Raw genomic sequence first — 21,910 nt, forward strand, 5'->3', positions numbered from 1 at the left:
CTCAGTAAATATGTATAAGTAAAATTATAGTATTTAATTTACATTTAACTTAGTTTTTGCTTTAATTGTAGTTTTGTGTTCAAGAACAAAGGATACAAGAACAATTAATACTGTTATTTGAAGAAAATATTTTAATTTATGCAAATTTTTATGATTTAAAAGCTTAATTATTCAATTGAAACTTTCTATAAATTGACACACAACATATTCAGTCATTTTACTTAATGTATAATTTCAATCTTTGGAACCTAATGTATTGTTCTTTGAAGAATTTCATTAAAGTAAAATCCATTGAGGAAGTAAGATTTGAATACATTGTTGCACAATAAATTAATTTACTTCAACAGCTTAATTCTTTTATCATATTTATATGCTTGCCTTTCCAGAGTATTCTATAAGATGGAGAATAATGGAGACAATAAAGAATTGCTTAGGAGGGAATCTCATAATTATTACTGAAACAAAATAGATAATGAGTTTTATTCAGACATAATAAGAAAGAAGCAGTTCAATGTCTATAAGAAAACTATGTAAACTGGATTTATCATTTCATTTGTGTAATACCCTTTAACCTCCAATAAGGGGCTGAAGCAGGATAGAGAGGAAGAATATTTAAAGTAATACTTCAACACACTCCTTTATAGTCCTGCATCAACTTCACTAAACAATAAAACACAATCTTTTGCAAAGTTCCATCTTTATAAAACTCACCACAATAATAAATGAAAATTTAAGAGAAGTACTCTTTCACTGAAAAAAAGGTCATACTAATAAACTAATAGTAACAGAAGAACAACAAAGGAAAAGCTGCATTTTTGCCTCTGGGTAGAACAAGAAGTATTTGGTCTGTAGGATAATTCAGAATCAAAAATAGAATTCAGAAACAACGTACTCAAATTCTAAAATAGAAAGTGTAAAATGTTCAGTACTACACACGTGATTAATTATACATTTCAAAATTGCATTATCTCAGCTGCCCCCTCTCCACTTTAAAAATGTATATTATTGAATTAAAATATTTTCTTAGGGTAAGTATAATCACAACTCATTTCTCTAAAGGATGATTTCATTTACCTTTTATTTATTTTGCTCTCCTTTTAATTCTCTTCATTTTTTGTTTTTCAATAGAGATTCCCTAACTGAATAGGATACAGAAGTGGGGAGACAATTTGTAATATTAAATTTTGTGTTGTTATTGTTTGTTTTTTTGAGTCAGAGTCTTGCTCTATCACCCAGGCTGGAGTGCAGTGGCACAGTCTCGGCTCACTGAAAACTCCACCTCCCCGTTCAAGCAATTGTCCTGCCTCAGCCTCTGAGTAACTGGGATTACAGGCATCTGCCACCACTCCTGATTAATTTTTTGTATTTTTAGTAGAGACGGGGTTTCTCCACGTTGGTCAGGCTGGTCTAAGTGTTCCACTCGCCTAGGCCGCCCAAAGTGCTAGGATTACAGGTGTGAGCCACCATGCCCAGCCTAAATGTTATCTTCATATAACTTTTAATTTATAAAATTGATGAAGTTGACCATCACTTTATATAAACAAAATTTCTCAGCTTTAAGAAAACTCAGGCTTAAATACATTAGTTCAATGAGTATTTAATGAACAGTTACTATGTACCAGGCAGGATCTAGGCTCTGGTTATATAAAATTAAGCAAAACTGACAGAAATTATTTTCCCCATGGAGCATGTATCACACCTGGTAAATGTAGTTAGTGAAATGCAACATCATTCACACAAAGAGCAGTGTTCAAATTCCTTTGTTTTGGAAAAATGTGCAAAGAAGACAAATAGCAGAATTGGAATCCTGTATTCAGAAAAATGCTTAAAAAGTACTTTTAAGAGACAGTCAATGATGTTAGCATGCTTACACCTGGTTAAGGACCAGGCGACCTAAATCAAGATTCCATAGCTGAGGAAGCCCCAAACAATAATGCACATAGCTTTTAAAAAAACTTTGATTATGGAACTCAAAAAATACTCAAATTTTCTAAACATGAAACTGGCAAGGCCCCGTGAAACAACTTAATATAATCTGAAACAACTTAACTTTATTCTCCTGTTGTCTTTTTGCACTTACTCATTGGTGGTAGGGAACTACATTTTTCCCAAGTGTGTATGAAAATTCACATAGCCTTGTAAATTTTTAGGTTGCTATTTGATAACATAAAGTTACTTTAAGCAACAAAATAAAATCTTGACTCAGGAATTATAATTCAGAGTCATCTGACAATAAATACTGGCATCTTAATTAAAAGGTAGGACTTCTTCCTTTACTACAGCCAAAGGATATAGAGGTGAAGGAAGAACAGCAAGGAAAAAAAGGTAAGTGCTGATTTAACCAGCACTGCCTTTAAAGGCATCAATCTCTCTTGCATGATAAATGTTTAAAGTCAACGTTTAAAGTAGCAAGGCGCAAACGTATGTTCTTACAGGCCACCATCACTATGAGCCTCTCATCTGCAGTTCCCTTGATGAGTCTCATTCGTTCGGATGTTCCTTTGACCCTTGAGTTTCCTGCATAGTGACATCTGGGGGCTTGATTCAAGTTGATGTGGGGGTACGATTACTTCATAGATGGTGTTTCATGCTTCTATAATGAGCGTAATGTCTGGTTGGTTGCCTTTTATGATGCCAGCCACCTCGATGATCATGGCGGCAATTCATCACTTCATTAGGGCTTGCAATTTCCTACACACTTATTTTCTAGAAGGTTTCTATGATCACAAATTTACCTCATGAATCATTTGGTTATTCTTAGGATCAGTTTTTATGGAAAAGGCAGGAAAAATGCTTGATCCCGTCCAAGTATTTATCTTTAAGCCGTTATTGTCCTTTATAAACATCAGTTCCCCCAAAATTCTCCAAATGTGAACAATGAGTTTCTTTTCAGTATTATTATAAAATCATGAATTTAAACATGTGATGTATTTCAAGGTCTGGATGTTTTATTAGTGGTGGTTGTGTTATAATACTTTCTTTTTTAGGTTAACATCTTTTTTTCATATTTAATATTAATATTCAAATAAACCTAAAGAGAACATAATTATTTTTTAAAACCAAGTAAAATTAAACAAATTTTTGGGAAAAAACTTTATGTCTAAAAGTGCTGCATACACTCGGAGATGTTTATGTTTGTACAAAGAATAAATGATTCTGTAACTAAAAACAAACAAAGTATATGATGTCACATTGCTCTAAGATTCACTCTACTTTGTGAATTAGGTCACTCTGGTTGTAGTTTTTATAATCTTTTCACATTTTAAACTTCATGCAAGTAATGTCCTATTTCTTAATATAGTATTTTAAGAACTTACTTTAAAGTATGAGTACAATTATAGATTGCATTTTTCAATGTTTAATTCTTTAAATGAGAACGTCACAAAGTCTCTCTCTCACACACACAGAGACACACACAGAGACACATAACAGATCAGCAAAGAAAATTGACAAATTTAAGTCATATTCCCTGTTTTCAGAAAACTGTAATGTGTCATAGGAAGAAAGATGTGTATCTAACAATGCAGTGTACTTTGAATGTTGTCGTATTTCTCAAAAACAATTCTACATTATCTCTGAAAAAAATCTTAAAATGCATTTAAAAATCTGCTTTGCATACTACGCACTACAAACCCCAAAAGTCCTTGACTAAAATAAAGTCATGTATAAAATTTTTATTAGGTAAAATGAGCAGAACCAAAAAAAGGAGACAGTCAGAGAGACAGAGGTCTCATCATAGAATTATGACTATATTTCACAAGCTTGACAGGGATTCCCTGCAAAATTCTAGAACTTACTTTTAAACAAATGATTTTGGATACTTGGAGAGAAAACAAAATAGTAATAACATGAAAATCATGTCGGTATAGAAAGACTTCCAAAGATTATATAAATAGTAATTTAATCATTATGACAACCTAATGGGGTAGTATTGTTATTACATACAAATACAAATATATTAAATAATTTGTCTATGGTCACACTGGTTGGAGGTGATAAAGTTGAAATGCAAATCCAAGTAGTCTTTTTTTCAGAACACATGCTTTAAATAACTAAAATATGCTGCCTTTCTTCCTTTCAATATTACTTCTATTTCAGCAAGGATGCTCTTTTCAAAATCGTTACAACATTGTGAATTTATTAAATAAAAACTGAGAAAAATATTGATTCATTCGGGAGAATTTTGGGTAACATAATGAATGATACCTAAGATAATCAATTAATAGAACATTTCAACCTATTAGGAATTCTCCAATGATAAGAGAAATTGATCTCTTGATTTATATTGTTTATTTTACTCAATCATTTAAGGTAATAAAGGAATACATCCTTTTAAAATTTGGAAATGATACAAAGGTGGCATAAATAGCTAATGTGATAGTTTGGGATGTTAATACTCCAAAGTATCTAAAGACCCTAAATCAATGGAATGGAAATTTAAAAACTTAATGTGGATAAATAAAAATTCCTAACACAAATAAAAGATGAAGAAAAACTGGCTTAACAGAATTTTATGTCAGAAAGGCAAGAAATTTACTGAGTCAGACATTCAGCTACCAAACAAAATCTTAAGAACTATGACTAGATTTATAGATTGATTATTGTCCAAATTGAGGTTGATGTCTAGTGTCTCTTCATTGCACAATTCAATTCTAGAGGATGGTGGGATAGAGGGTAACTTCAATAAAAAGAAGGCAACCAAAAAGATGAATAGTCAGAACAAATTAGAATAATTGGCCTAGAAAACAGAAACACTATAGGTACCGAACCAGAGGGCTTAAATATTGAAATGGCTAGAACCCTGAAGAATTAGCAGACAGTTTTCTTCCAATAAAATATAACCAAGTTAAGGTAGAAGCTATTGAGATGCAAATTTTAATTTGATTAATGAATATACTTCTCACTCTTAAATTTGCTGAAAATAGATTAAGCATCCTACAAAAGCTTAGATATATGAAAATGAGTAAGAAGGATGTGGGAATTATTTCTCCATTATGGGGGAAGCTGAATTACATAACATCTCAAGTCTAAGTTGCTTGATGTTCTATGAATGCTAAACAGAAAAAGTATATGGGCATCACTGACACATAAGAAATTAATACAGGTACAGTTTGTAATTATTTAATATATCTCTGCAGATATTTAGGGAGTTAGAGAGAGGAGGGGGAATTGTGCATATATCCACACAACTGGGAATTTTAATTAGAATTATTATTGTCTAAAGAGTATATGTAAATTTCCTCCTCAAAATAATCTTGATTATACTCAATACAACCAGCCATAGAAAGTCTAAGTTTAGTACTTTAGCAGACCAGACTCTTTCATGGACACTTGCATGTAAAGCAAATAACAATGCCATAGTGGGAAAGTCTTCATCTATCTAGTTTTCTTTTCCTCAGTGCATTTAATTCAACCGTAAATTCTCAATTATTTTATTTTATTTTTTTCTACTTGGTTCTGTTGTGTTTGACAGTTTAGTTTGAGCTGCTTCACTTTTCCATAGTCTGAGATTCACGTGGGTTTGGGTTAATCAGAGGTCTAACACAGGTATCGACAAGCCTTTTTGGTAAAAGCCTAAATAGCAAGTATTTTAATCCACTCTGTCTTTGTACGTGAAAATAGCCATAGACATTACACAACTTTAGATGTGGCTGTATCCCCAGCAAAACTTTATTTACCAACACTACATTTTGAATTTCATATAATTCTCATGTGTCATGAAATATTTTTCTTTCTATTTTTTTACAACCACCTAAAAATGCAAAACCATTCTTAACTCACAGGTCATAAAAACCAGCAGCAGAATAGATTTCACCCAACATTGGAAGCTTGGGGATTCAGACCCTGCTCCATTTAATGTCCTGGCATTGAAGATATGTTATGAAAAAAATTTTGGAGCTCCTTCACTTCATAGAAACAGCTAAACAAAGAATACTTTAAAATATGTAACTCCGAAAGCTATATTTTTCCTTCTCTTTTGTCCTACAAATTCTTATTGCCATTTGCATTTAGGTTCAGTTTTAAGTCTTGTCATTACTCTCAAAAAATGTAAACAGTATATTCCAACTTTTAGAACATCTCTCAAAGTTCTATTTTCTCTTTAAAGGCTATTTCTCCAGTTGCTTTATAATTGCGAGATATGGGCTCAGTCTTCTTTGATATTTAACACTTCACTTGCAACAGACCTTCACACTTATTAATAGAATCTTCCCAGGCAAACCAATGTGTAGTCCCTATTCTAGTTACCCACATGTGTCCAATGCTGTTACAGGAGATGTAAGAGTCTACTATTTTATTTGAGGAAAATAAAAACTTCCCCAAAACTAAACTTAATTAACATCTATTAAGTGAGTTTACTAAACTCTGCCTGAACTACACAGTCAACCAATATATACATTTAGACAGATTGATTTGTTAACTTGTTCTCTCTAATACTTAGAACTTCTTAGAGGACCTATTCCTCACGCTTATTCTCTGAGGACACTCACTTGATTTTTATCAGGTTATGTGGATGCCTTTAAGCATCTAAAACTGTTAGAATCATCTCCTGCCTTTCTTAAAATGTGTTTACTTTCAGTAATCTTTACCTGTCACCATCAAACTTGAAGCTATGCGAATGGCCTGTCTCACAAAATAAGGGTGCCATGATAAAAATGGGCCTTTCTGCCCTTCCACAACAGCCAACTGAACTTCACTTTGATGTTGGCAATAAAAACTATCAGATTTTACTTTCTATAATCATTCTTAATTACAGCCATTGTTCCCTATTTGGCTGCTACTATTACCATTTACATCAACACATTCAAAATCCACAACTCCCTTTAATCCGCATGTAACCAAGTTTCTGAAAAGATTTGCAACAAGAGACGAGGTGAGATATCTCTATGACTTAGTAGGCGTTGGCACATGTTTCAAAACATAAAGCGACCTCATTTTCTTCTCTTTTTGTGTATTTTCTTCCTTTCTTCATATAACCCCCTCCTTTCCATTCCTAAACTTAATCTAAGAAAACACAGGAATGTTTCTGACTTCCTAATCATTGAGTCCCAAATTATTTTCCGTAGACTTCTCCCAGAGGAAACTCAACTTCTTCCTCCTGCTTATCGAAACTTTGACAACTAAGGATGTATTAAAAGGAGTTCCCCCAGTATTCTAATTAACAAGTAGCAAACTATTTTTAAAAATATATGTATCTTGCAAAATAAAATAAATTAAGTATCCTGATATAAATAAAGGCTTTTGGATGCAGGAATAAGTAAGCCATTCCTCATGCAAATATTAGCTACAGGTCATAACTTAGACACCCATTATGACTTGCTAAAATCTGCTCTTCTATCATATGTTTGCCTTATTTATTAATGTAAATCTTACCTAAATGAGAGATGTTAGTTACCAGTTTTGAAAGTAAAAATTACATAATTAATATTATGAGATGATTATAGTAATCACAACCAGATATTTTTAATGAGAATAATCACATCGTATAAATTAATACTTAGTACCCTGTAACATTTGCTTAAAGTAGCCATTGAGTACGATGATGAGTAGACTTAAATGGCTTTTTCCCTCAGCCAAACTCCTCTTCTAGATAACTTTAATGAGCGAGGCAATCAGAGTTCTTAATTCTCAATAATACCTATTACCAAACATCATCATAAATCAAACAATACAGTGATATCTTGCTTATTGAATAATCTGGTAACAATTTCCCTTTTACAGAAGAGTTTTCAAAGGTCTTTTTTTTTTTTTTTTTTTTAATCAGTTCCTTGGCTGAGATCAATGTGGCACTCACTGGCGTTCTGTCAGGTGGCGATCTTTGAGTAGTTGATCCGGGTCTTCTGTGAGACTTCGGGTTATTTTTCCTCTGGTATTGATACTACAGAAACTGCTCAAAGCATCTGGGACATATCTTTGTTTTTAGAGCCTTTAACATGAGAAAAATTCCTATTTGCGTATTAGTCAACATTGTATGTAAGTAGTAACAGGGCCTTTTATATAAGATGTGCTCCAGAGGCTACCCTAAAATTTAAGTGTATTGTATTCAGAAAAATGGGATAATTGTAATGTCAAATAATGATCATGAAGCATAAAATATCTTTTACTTAGTTTAAAAATCAATAATCTATTCTTAATTTTTTGTTATTTCTTACTCCTTGGCCAATCAGACAATGCACTTAAAATATTTTGATTTAAGTACACATTTTAAAATAATATAAAGGAAAAAGATTATATATACATATATATATATATATATATATATATATAAAAACTCATACAATTCACACACATACACACACAGATACACAGGGATAGAGGAGATAGAATTGTGTATATATGCACATATGAAGTTTATATAACAATAATGTTACCTTCAATTTAGTGTATTTTTGAATGTGTGGAAACTTCCAATTTTATTACTTCATTTAGTTTTTACAAAATAATCCACACTAGATTATGCCTTTATTAGATATTTACTAGAATCAGGAAGATTGAATTACATGTCTAAGGTGACAGAGCTAGAAAGTGGCAGAATTTATCCCTTCTGGTCTTCTGATTCTCCTCACATAAATGCTCATAACACCACACACACACACACACAACTACCCATGTAAGAACACAGACAATTTGAACTATAACATTTAATGTCCTATGTTTTTCTCTATCTTAATAGATATATAGAGAATTTAAAGCAACCCTAGCCTGCCTAAGTAAGTAGTGTGCCCCTGGGGCCACTTGCTACTCTTTAAATAATCTATTTACTATCACTTAGCTTTTTAGAGTTCAAATGTACTTATGGAATAAGAAAAATGGATTAAGAGATGGTGGCTTAAGATGAACATGCCAAAATAATTGTATAAAAAAAGAATTACCTTAATAACTGATGTCTCCACTCTGGATGGGGGACTCTGAACTTGTGCTGCTGCTGCCATATTTGCAATGGTGCTGAGGTGGTTCATCTGGCTCATTGCCATGGTGACAGACGCTGGAGGTAGGCTGACAGGAATTAGGGGGTGGGGCATCATCATAAAAGGAAGTTCCAGTCCTATAAAAAATGCACATATATCATCATTGCTCTAGAGGGCATAAAGCATTAAAAATTGAAACATTCAAAAGTTTTCTAATAATGATAGTCAAAGAAAAAATATTTTTCCTCTTCGTATGCAAAAATTTCACTCACTACTCAGGGAAACTAGGCTTATAGCTATTTGGTTTGGTCCCATGGTTTTTCATTTCCTAACTTTTCCTGTGTTTAATACAAATGGTCAATTCTTTGCTATATTATTCCTGTAATCAGTATGAATCTTGCTTAAAATACTAGGGTGTTCTTTAACTTATCCCAATTAGTTATGTAAATATAGTATATCTCTGTATTATGTCTTATTTTGCCAACTGATAATTACAATTTTTAAAACTACGATTTTTTAATGCTAAAAAATGCCATCGTACCATTTGGCAGAAGGTGGCTCTGCTGAAGATGGTTGAGAGGATGACTAAGTGGAAGGCTACGTGCTCCAGGCAAGCGGGGCTGGGTTACAGAAGCCTGAGGTCCCTGGGATGGGGAAGAGGGCAGTGTTTCCTTATCCCAGGAACCATCACTGCTGCCTGTGGGGAATGAATATAAATTACTTGGATATAATATTATTCCAAATCTTAAAACGACTAATTTAAAATGACGTTTTAAAAAATATATCACATTTGGAGTTGGAAAACTGATTTCTAGGGAAATAAGCTGAGGTAAGTAAATTTCCCCTAAGCTGCACATTCTTTTTGATTTTCTGTTTCTTATATAGGATCTCAAAATTTTAAAAAATAATATTTCTGCAACATTTAACCTAGTGGTGGAGTCTAATACTGTGTTGGCTATCCAGTTTAATATTAAATTGTCTCTATTATATTAACTAGATAATTAATTACTCCTTGGAATTGAAACACACTAATATTTATAGAATGCAAAGTTATCCTTGTAGTAAATGACATCCTAGGCATCAAATAAAGTGCCTAACTTCATTACACAGCAAATCCTAAAAATGGAGCCATTAAATGTCCAGCTTGGTTAGATATTGTACAGAGAACACAAAAGATCACTTTATAGAATATAATGCCAAAGCAAAAATTAAATATGCATGCATGTTTGTATGAATAAATACATCACTTGTTTTCAATAAAGAGAAACATACATTTATGTCTCCATGTCAATGTCACTCAACTGAGGACCTGCATTTCAATATTGGTGGCAATTCCTTGGATTTTAAAAGTTCACGAAATACCTTATTAGAATACTCCTTGGAAGGTGTTTATAAATCATTTCAATTTCAATGTGCTCTCAAATTAAATTAATTCAATATTAATTTATTCCTTAACTGAATCTGTTGAAAATACAAACTATCCACTTAGAGGAAATTTCTGTAACATCTCTATTAGCTCATGACTTTTTTATTTCTTAAAAAAAGAAACCATATTTTCATATAATATGCATAGAAACAGCAGAGTTGGTAAAACTCCAATTTAATGCTTTAACTCTGCTAAAAGCCTCATTGTAAAATCTCTACGACATAGTTCTTAATGAAGAATACTTAGTTACTGCCATGATTTTTTTCCATTTACTTCATGAAGACAGTTAAGGTTCAATATAAATTCAAACTCATTAGCTCAATACTGTCTGGATCTTAGAGTAAATTGTTCAGAAGTGGGTAATGAAAACTCAATTCAAATTCTTCAGCAATCAAACAAAGCAATTTTATTAAACAATGAAAAGAATCAATTAAAATGGATATCTTTATTATCTTTATTATTTTACAAGAAACTATGACGGCTTTTGGTTTAAAAAAAGTTTATAGCTTCATGCAGAAACGACTCACATAAATGAAATTTCTCCAGCTTGCTCCTACACTGTGATATAAAAGTTCTTTTCATATTCACAAATTTATACACCTTATTTCTGTTCTCATAACTTTTTTGACACTTATTCTAAGGTACTAGTCAAACATGCAAGAACTATAAATAGATGAATTTTTCAAATGTATGCTATCAAGAGATTATTATTATAAAACATTGTAAACATCTTCTCTTTACATTGCCTTTATCAAAGTACATGCAATTTTTTATTGCAGGCTTAATTCCCAAAATCTGTGGGATTTGATTTGGTCAAATGTTATGATTCAGCATTGATTTTACCTTGTATGTTATCAGTTAAAACTGACTATCGGGATATAGAAATCATGCTTTGGAATAAATATTATTTTAATATAAAAATTGTGCTGGAAAGTAAGAAATAATAAGTAATTTTCTCTATATTTTATACTTCATTTAAATTTTCAACAAATGTAACCATTACATATTCATAGTAGATTGCATATTTGAGGATAATTAACTAAAATATGGAGTGGAAAAATAGACATTCATTATTTTGGATTCAGTTTGAGCTCCATCTACACCTATAATCTACTTTTGTTTTTCTGTTCACTTAAACTAATGTCCTCTTTTATTGAAGTCCTTATTGCCAGGATAAATAAATAAATGGGAAATAGTTATTTCTGCAAATATATTTAAATTTCACTCATATCAGTAGAGATGCACAATAACTCTATTTTTCACATTATTAAGGTGTAAAATATTATCTTAAAATTCTGATTAAATCACTCTGAAAACAAACTACAGACAAAACACTATTCATTTTCACATCTGTTTTTGCATCACAGATATCAGTCCCTTGTGCACAGGTAAATATCAAGCATTCATATGTGAATTTTCTCTAGTAAGTTTCTAATGCTATATTAGATTTTCGCGATACATAGAATGCTTCTAGCCATCTCCGCCAATCATCATTTGTTAAATACTCATGATGTTAGCTCATTTGGGTAATAAATAGAGCAAACAATTAAGAAACTAAGTCTGATGAAAAATATACAATATATAACCAAGTCAGCTGTAAGTGATTTTTGCATTATTTATAACATCCTTTTCCTCTATTAGCATGAATAAATAAGAATTGAAAATAGGCCACTTCAGAACAAGACATGCCCATAGTTATTAAGTGCATATTTCACAATTTTGTTTTAAGCCAACATATAGCACGATATAAACCAGCATATATGTACTATGCTTACACACAAAATATATATATACACACATAAATACCTTTAAAATTCATATTTACTATTAAGACTGCAAGAAACAGCAGCAGATTCGATATATAAGAAACTTCTAATATTCGGCAGGGGAAGACAGAAACAGAAAAAACTGACTTACTGGTATTAAAAATATACTAATACCTACATATTTAAATATATGGAATTTATATATAAAGAGTGACTGTGTGTGTTTAGTTTTTCTTTTGTGTAAAAGATGGGACAAGCAAGGTTATTTCAAGATTTAGTGTAACTGAAATTCAAATCTGTAAGGACTAGGTGTGGGAGGTCCTCCCCCCGCTTAGTCCCTCCCCATTCCAACGTTAAAACAAAGCTTTTGAAAAATAAGTTTGATGTAATGTCTTAGTCTTCATGGACTCAGACTATTTCCCTTGGCTCACCCTCACTTGATATTTTTACTGCATTTTGTGATACATATTTTATGATGGACCAGGTTTGAAATGCAGAAATATATCCTTAAATTGTGATACCCTACTCTAAGGGTACCAGATTACTGAATAGTCAGAAACGATGAGTTACAAATATAAAATGGTTTTCGTTTTCCTCTAATTACTGCCTTCAAAAAAGCTTTGTCAAGGTTCCCTATTCTATCCCTTAAGAGCCTTGAGCAGATTTTGAGTATAATAAATCCATTCTAGGCCGGGCATGGTGGCTCATGCCTCCAATCCCAGCACTTTGTGAGGCCGAGGGGGACGGATCACAAGGTCAGGAGATCGAGACCATCCTGGCTAACACAGTGAAACTCCGTTTCTACTAAAAATACAAAAAATTGGACGGACGTAGTGGCGGAAGCCTGTAGTCCCAGTTACTCGGGGGGCTGAGGCAGCAGAATGGCGTGAACCCGGGAGGCGGAGCTTGCAGTGAGCCAAGATCGCGCCACTGTACTCTAGCCTGGGCGATAGAGCGAGACTCCGTCTCAAAAATAAATAAATAAACACATAAATAAATAAATAAATCTATTCTAGTTAACTGTCATCGCTGCTTCCCCATCCCCACTAGCATTAGCCATTTCTAGCGTGTAGGTATCTGGAAGACAGAGGCTTGCTCAGCTTTTCAACCATCCTGTCTTCCTCCTCTCTTTCTTCTGGGTAGTAGGATAAACGTCTCTGCTTAAATGGTTCCTGCTTAAATTTCCCCTGCACTGCAACTTCTGTGGCTACGCCTTTAGGCAACTGACATCTTCCAAGTGGTAGAGGCCTAAATCTAAATATTTCCATGGTGGTAATGTCTGATCCTTTAGGGTAATCCTTACTGGGGAAACTCCTAACTGCACAAGTCCCTCACAGTAGAATCTCCTCCAGCTTCATGATCCTCTAAGCTCCCTAAACTCCCTAAACTGCCTCTTGATACTAAGGTCCTCCTCCTGGTGTAGGTCCTCTTGTTCTGATGTCCACTTTCTCCAGCCTGCTCCCTTCTCCTCAATTCTTTGCCACCACCTCCAACCCCTGCTCCCAATCAGCAGTTCACACTTAAGCAGAAATCCAGCTACCAAATGAGGTGGAAGCATCTGCAATCCTTGAGTAATTATCTTGGAATTCTCCTCCCTTGACCTTCTCAGTGAGGAAGCATGCTCAAACAGGAATTATTAAACCACAGCCATACCTACAAGTTGCTGTCCTTTCAAAAGAATGACCTCTTCAAATCCCATCTTATAAATGAATGTTCATAAATGAGCGTGGCCTATTCTTATAAAGGAAGAAGGTGGTTGTCCATGAAGTCTGGAGTGATAGTTAAGACAGCAATGCTGATTCAGTTGCTATTAATAAGTACCAATTGTTTTTTACTTTTTTGAAATGAGGAGTACCTGACACCTTTTTTTTTGTTGGCGACCACAGGAAAAATTTTATTTAATATCCTGTTACATAAACATATGCAAGAAAATGGACTACAAATATGGCTATATTATAAATCAAATTTTAGTAACTGGTTCTTGTAAATAAACTGAAATGAAGGGAAAGAATAAAGAGAAATAACGGGAAGCACAATTTTTAGGTAGGAAAGGGAATGAAAAATGTTTTGGAGAAAGATATTGTTAGTTTCTCTTTACTAAAAACACAGTAACAATTTTGAGTGTGTGTATGCGTAGCACCAATTATAGTCTTAGTCCAAATAATTACGTATATTCATGAATTTGTTCATTTCATTCCTAAATATATCCAATGAGAAACAGGTTCCCAAAGAGAAATCCACAGTATTTCTATGCATTTTAGATAGAAAACACATGAAGTAATCAAACACAAAACTAAAGTGATCTGTAAAATGTAAATGCCTTTTAAATTACCATGCATTAAAATAGTAAAAGTATATTTAACTACTGTATTACTATCACTTATACCTAGGTGACATGTAACTATTTGTTAAGATTTTCCCACAGGCTGACCCTGATAAAGGAGGCAAATCTCAAAGGGACTAACGGTCACACCACTGCTTATTGAGTGACACTGATATATTGTGACGGGAACCTGACATTGTCAAGATTCGTTTACAATGAAAATGACAGCAAGAGCAGGCATTTACTCCATACCATTGGAGACCACTTAGAAAGATGTCAACTCCATCTTAACAATGAAAACAAAACTTCTAAATAAAAGTAAATACTAGTCACAGGTGCTACAGATGTTCAGCTGTTAGTTCAGAGGTAGGTGAGAGAATAAACAAGTTATTATCTTTCAGTGGATTAAGTTCACTCTATTAACAAAATGATATAAAATGTCAGCAGTAATGCTAGTATTTTGCATGAGTTGCGGAAACAGTCCTTTCATGAAAGTTATTGTAATATAGTCTTTAAATATTCTTTTGGATAACTATCTAATCCCAGTTGATCTACTCTAGGATATAAAAACACTGAAATCTCCTGATGCTTTGGTTTGACTTCATCACGCTAAAATGAGAAAAGAATAAATCTTCTAGGGGTATAATTAATTAGGGAAACAGTTTAAAATGTTCCTGTTTTAAATGTAGTGGTTTAGCAAAGAAAATGCCACAAGTGCCTCCTAACTGGTATTGCAAAATAATGTCCGCAGAGTAGGTCAGCACATGTATCATGTTTGATTTGGAGGTTCTGGGGAAAAAAAAAAAAAAGAACTGGCTGGCTTTCATGTAACCAATTCTGCTTGGCTTAATATTCTTACATCAAATTATTTTTTTCTTGAGAGAAAAATAATGTTGTTATAAATTCTAACTGCCCCATTACCTATAAATATATCATTTAGGAAAATATGTCACTTTCCCATAAATAATTAGATATTTTTTCTTTAGTTATCTATCACTCACTAAATCTTACCCTGTGTTACTTGGATGTCAGATATAGTTAATTAGGAATGTGAAACTCTAGACATACAAGGGGACTTTTGTCTTCCCTATGATTTTTTTTTTTTTTTGGAAAGCAGAGCTGTTTCGATATGTTTCATTTTACATGCATTGTTTATAACATAATACTGATGCTATTAGTGTTCTTGGACTCGTCAAAACTTTGTTAATTCTAAATTTCTTCACCTTCTTAAGATATTGCTATTGCCCTATATACTCCACAATGGTGCTGAAAGTAACAATAAGTGAAGTTGTACAAAGTACACACAAATTAATCGAAACTAGAACTGCTTATTTTTAAGTTTTGGCTGAATAATGTTTCCTACGGCCAATGATTGTTGAACTAAAGAAAATGGGAAACAAACCATAAAATAAAATCTGATATCCAAGTGACTAACGTAAGATGAAACGATACTTAACGAACAGGCAGACATTACTAAAAACAATGGCTTTTTTTTATCCTGAGAAACTTTGGATAATTATGAAACACAAAAATAGCGTTAGGAAACTTAAAATAGACAATGGTTTCAATTTTAAATAGCTTTCATTTTGGAACTCATAAAATTTATTAAAATAATTTCAATGTATAAGTAACAATTTTTCATGTATTTTTCCTTATGTCGTAGTAAATTTCAGAAAGTTTTGATGCAACTCAAACTAAAAGAAATAGGGTCAGAATTATAAAGATAATAGGTAAAATATTATATGTGCAGAAGAGAGAGATAATTATATCAGAAAGCACTGTTTTTTTGATGCTGTTGTTGTCTTTGGACTCATTAGCCCCATGCTCTAAGTGTTAACCAAGGAAAATAGATGCACATCCCAAAATAAAACAAACGAATGCAGACTCAGACTGGGTAAATAGTTATATAGATTTTTGTATAAGAAAAAATTAGTAGCCAGATTGATTTGTATTGACTACATATTTGGGTGTCTTGTAAATACAGACTATAAGCTGATTTTAAGCAAGAGCCAAATGTTTCTAGTCATTGGAAATGAGACTGAAAAAAATTGATTAATTTCTACAACTTAAGTATAATTTGATTACAGATAAAGGACAATGTAGAAATGACCACACAAGGTATGTACACACTTTGCTATCTAAAACTTATTCATACAGTTCTTCAAAATAAAGCAGTTTGGTATAAAGTATCTATGTTAATTTTGTTTTACATCTTTTAGCCTTTCTTATTGCCAATGTTAATGAATTTCTACTTTTTCTAACTTTACTTCATCAAATTATTCTTCTATTAGGCAAACCAATGAAATAGAAATTCTTTTTCTAAGGATATTGTAATTTCCCTATAGATTTATAATCACATTCAATAAAATGGTGAGTTATATTTTATATATTGTTAGTGGAGTAATCAATGTCAAGGTATATATTATTAATATTTTTATGCTCATATACAAATGTTGCCCATGGCAAGTTAAAATAAGTTTTAATTTTCATGATTTTATACAATACCATCAGTTTCCAATTATTTGTGTTGAAATTTAAAGCTTTTCTTCCGACTTGAGGAAAATTGCTATTGAATTTTCCAAAAAGTATAAAACCTTCATAAGTGAGATGGTATGCTTTGGCAATTGTTTTGATATTTCTCATATGTATGGATTTAAATATTAATTTTTCTCCTTCCTAAACCTGGTTAGCCTCAAAGAAGGACATCACCAGTGAGTTTTATAAGCCAGGAACCCAGGAATCCACTTTATCTTCTCATCTCTTCCTGTGCACCATCAGCGCCCAACTCCTTTTTCATGTCCTACTGATTTCATCTCTATTATTTATCTCTATTTTGTCTGTTTTTACCTCAAGTACTGTAATCAAACTTAGGACCACCACTTTTAATTACAAATCTTACATTGTCACTCCCCTGCTTAGAGGTCTTCATTTTCTTCCAATTGTTTTTAAGAAAAATATTTTAAAATTTTGTCTTAATGTAAGTTCCACGTGGTCAAGCCTGTGTCTTTTTTTTTTTCTTCTCATCATTGTATCTGTAGAAATAAATAAGGTAAGACTAACTCTCAATCAGTTCTTTAGCTGAGAGCTTCAGATCCAGACCAATTCTCACATTTACATCTGGTAAACATCATTGTGGCAATAAAAGTATTCAGATAGAGCCGTTGTTATGGAGCAGCTTATGATATGCAGGAGAGGCACATGCACATATAATAACATGTATTTGCCTAATTATTATTATTATTTTAAATACAGAATCTCACTCTGTCGCTCAGGCTGGAGAGCAGTGGTGTAATCTTGGCCACTCCGCCTACCGAGTTCAAGTGATTGTTCTGCCCCAGCCTCCGGAGTAGCTGAGGCTACAGCACACGCCACCATGTCCAGCTAATTTTTGGATTTTTGTAGAGATGAGGTTTCACAATGCCAGGCTGATCTCAAAGTCCTGACTTCGTGATCTGCCCTCCTCGCCCTCCCAAAGTGCTGGGATTACGGGCATGAGCCACTGTGCCCGGCCCTAATTATTATTCTTAACTGTAATTAAAGATAGAGAAGATAAAGAATTGGTAATATGTTTAACATTTTGGAAATAAGCTTGATGGAACTTAGTAACCACTTAGATACGAATGGAGATGAAGTGAGTAAAATATGAAAGATGAATTCAGCATCTAGATTAACAATTGTTGTAGAGTGGCACAATTAAGGAGGCGATGATGATGATAGTATCTAGTATATATCATGTACTTAGGAAGTGTTGGCATTTTGTTAACTTTTATGTGCATTATCCTAATTCTGAATTCACAATCCAAGCTTTTTATCACCCTTATAAAGAAGATCAGATTTTACAATGAATCAAATTCAGTTCAATATTGGACTGGTTGAATATGAGATGTTTCGGTAATAGTCATGCAGAGATTGACAACAGGTAATTATAAATATGGGACTGAAATTTGGAAGAAAAGGAGATGCCTAATGAGGAAGATTTGGAAGTCATTAATTTCTACATAGTAGATTAAGCCATGATGCTTTAAGTGGGTATGGAAAGAATAAAGGTATTGCTACCAAAAATGTATTTCTACTACAAACCATAGAATAAGTCTCAAATAAACCACATTGCATAATGTTTTAATCCTGAAGAGCTGAGCAAGAATAAACAAATACTGGTATGTGACTCCTATAGTTTAATACAAATTACACAGATTATAATAAATTCTTAGCATAAATGGTTGTATTAATGCATTTTTATAATATTCAAGTCTCTCCACTTACTTCTAAGCTAAAATATTCTTTTAAATAAGATAATCAACATGAATACATGAATGCCTGACATATCTTAGGCTCTCAATTAATAATGAATGAATGCACATTATGATTGAATTTAAAGATTTAACAATCCTAACTACTATTTAAGGTAGACAGCCTAAAGAAAGATAAAACCAAAAAGACACAACTAAGAATAATTTCAAATTGTGCCATTAGTCCAACTTGTAATATGATAATCAGGATATCCAGTAATTACAAAGTTCATCTTAAAAACATTATGGAGGTGGCTGCCTTTAAATTGAGGTACTGCATATAACAGAAAAGAATTCAACACATTTGAAGAACCACTGAAATAATATTATATTATAGTGTAGATTACATGCAGATGGCAGACTTGTTGAAAGCTACTGTTTATATGAAACCAAATCATTCTGACCATAGCTTCTATTATACATAGTGAAGACATTCTATTCAAAGCACTTTTCATCAGTTTTTCATGGGCATTCAGTGGAGGAGGTTTTCAAGGTCAAAAGGACCAATAAAATTTTGGCTGCTGGCAATGGGAAGAATAATTCAGATCAGCAGCAATATGGATAATTTTATTTTTACCTTTATACTCCAATTTGGGGAAAATATAAGCACTCATTTTTATCCCAAGAATAAATGGTTATAAAACTCTTCTGTAGATTGCCGTGACAATGAGAGTTAGAACAAGAAAGAGGGTTTAAAACTATGTTTCTAAATAGGGATTTATTTTCTCAAAATATCAATCTTCATAGGTAAATATAAAGTAAAATTTAAACATTTTTATTCTTTTTATTTTAAAAGTTATCTAACTTAATTATTGTAACCATAATGTGACCAATGAAGAATATAAGGGGTATGAACCTATGTAAAGTTACACAATGTCAGACTCAAGTGCTAAACACCGGTTTAAATTTAGAAAGATAACAACTCAGGATGGCACTTAGCTAAATCAATCACATTCATTTTTGTTTCTTTTTCCCAATAATTTTTCCCAATATCAATATTAAGAAGGTACATCCCTTGTAAAAAATAAATAATGAATAATGAAATATGGTGTATTTTCTAAAACGGTCAAAGAAATAGAATTTTTTAAAATCCTCAACTTAAAAAATAACGTGTATTCAAATTATCATTATCTAGAAATAATAGTAATAAAGCTACTGAATTTTAAATGCTTTCAGTGTTAGAGAAATCCACCTATTAAAAATAATTATCTCCATGGTCAGGCACAGTGGTTCACATCTGCAATCCCAGCACTTTGGGAGGCTGAGGTGGACAGATCACCTGAACTCAGGAGTTCAAGCCCAGCCCGGGCAACAGGGCAAAACCCTATCTCTACGAAAAATACAAAAATCAGCCAAACATGGTGGCGCACATCTGTAGTCCCACCTACTCAGGAGGCTGACGCAGGAGGGTTGCTTGAGCCTGGGAGGCAGAGGTTGCAGGGCCACAGTGAGCCATGACCATCCCACTGCATTCCAGCCTGGGTGACTGAGCAAGACCCTGTCTCAAATAATTATAAGAATCATCATCATCTTGGGGGTCCGTAATTAACAATAAATCGTTATCTGATTCTAAAAGACATTCTCCATTGTAAAATACTTACTATAATCTGTTATTTACCTTGTAATCCCAAACTGTCTTAAATAATTTTAATATTTCCTCCAGTGTTAAAGTATTGCACCTTTCCTACTTTTTGCCTGTTCTACCACACACATTCTCTCCCATCAATACATCAGAGAATATTAAGATTATCATATACTGATGCTCTCATTTAGATAAGCCTGGCCTAAGACGAGGTCGCCTGGGTAAGTGCACCTTGTTAAACTTGCAACAAATGTTGCTCTTAATTAAAATAATTTATATGGAACAACTACTTAAGACTTCAGCTACTAGATTAAACCAAAATTTTTCAAAACAAGTTAAATACCTAAGAACTTCCTTTGGTTAAAATGATCTGTGTAAAAACTGTTTTCTTCTTTGATTTTGAAATTTCGCTCTGCGAGCTTCCTACGAAGAGTTGCTTTTCAGAAAGAAATATCTGGACTTTATGCTTTAGTGTAAGTATCCTTAAATCATTTCACAAGAAACATAATTGTGTTATGGACATACCAATAAACAATAATGCAAAGATGGCTTATCTTTTAATACTTGTGTGTGCAAATTACTATGATGGGTGTTTTAAATATATTTATCTATTTCAAGTCTAACTCACAAAAGTATTAAGACTTTAAGAATAGAACATGGCTTAACTTTTGAACTGTGTCAAATCTCTACTGAACTGTAAAAACATTTTTTGAAAATTGTTTAATTATGTGCATTTATTCTGGTTAATATTAATATAATTTTAAATTTTAGATGATAAATAAGAAGGCTTTGAAAAACAATTTGTGTTCTTATTTTTTTCAAAATTAAGTTACCACTGCATATTGGAAATCTAAGGGAGGCAAGCCAACAGAAACGATCAGACTAAGATTATTATGCAGTCATATGAACTAGCAAACAAAGAAATAGAGCAGAAAACATAATTTTAAAAAAATATATCCAGAATGTTATAGTGTACAGGCCAAGGAGCAATAAATTGCATGTACACTTTGTAATACAACCTACAATTTATTTTTCTGTGTATATTTGAATCATAGAATATTAGAGAACAAAATAGACATTGAAATCATTTGTTCATTCATTTTTTTTAGCATATATTGAACATCTGTTTTGTGCCAGGTACTGTGGTAAGCACTGGGGAGATAGCAATGGACAAAGCAGATAAAACTTTATATCCTCATGGAGCTTATATTCAAACTACAAGGAGGTTGAAAAAATAATAAGCAAATAAATAAAGTAATATGATATACCAACTATGGAAGGATGAAAAAGAATTTTCTCATGTGCATGTGTCTGTCTGAGCACATGTAAGCGTGTGTGTTGGAAAAAAATATATTTTAAAATGATGCAATAAGGTGAGACTTTGCTGAGGATGGCACCATAAAGTCTAATACCCTCATTTTACAGCAAAGGAAGCTGAGGTTCAGAGTGATTAAATTAAGTCCTTAAGGTCACACAGCCTTTTGGAAAAAGAGCTGAATTTAGAAGATGTTTGCATGACTTCTGGCCCTATACCCTCTCCATGGCATAACAGAGCACACCCAGTTCAGAGAATTGCCTGGGCCATGCAGTGAGGCGAAGACATACATAAATGGTGCGT

At 32.7% G+C, this 21,910-nt stretch overlaps 1 protein-coding gene across 3 annotated transcripts in view; it reads right to left on the bottom strand.

Annotated features, from left to right (window-relative positions):
• Positions 1-21,910, bottom strand: part of DACH1 (dachshund family transcription factor 1) — a 410,550-nt gene that overhangs the window by 126,850 nt on the left and 261,790 nt on the right. Inside the window, exon 4 of one of the 3 annotated variants that reach the window (XM_025364250.1) lies at positions 8,871-9,043. The exons of the other annotated variants lie outside the window; for them this stretch is intronic. Coding sequence (XP_025220035.1) covers positions 8,871-9,043 — 173 coding nt within the window. The remainder of the gene's footprint in view (positions 1-8,870; positions 9,044-21,910) is intronic. 3 annotated transcript variants of the gene reach the window in all.

The sequence above is a fragment of the Theropithecus gelada genome, chromosome 17 (assembly GCF_003255815.1).
Source record: "Theropithecus gelada isolate Dixy chromosome 17, Tgel_1.0, whole genome shotgun sequence".
Taxonomy (NCBI): domain Eukaryota; kingdom Metazoa; phylum Chordata; class Mammalia; order Primates; family Cercopithecidae; genus Theropithecus; species Theropithecus gelada.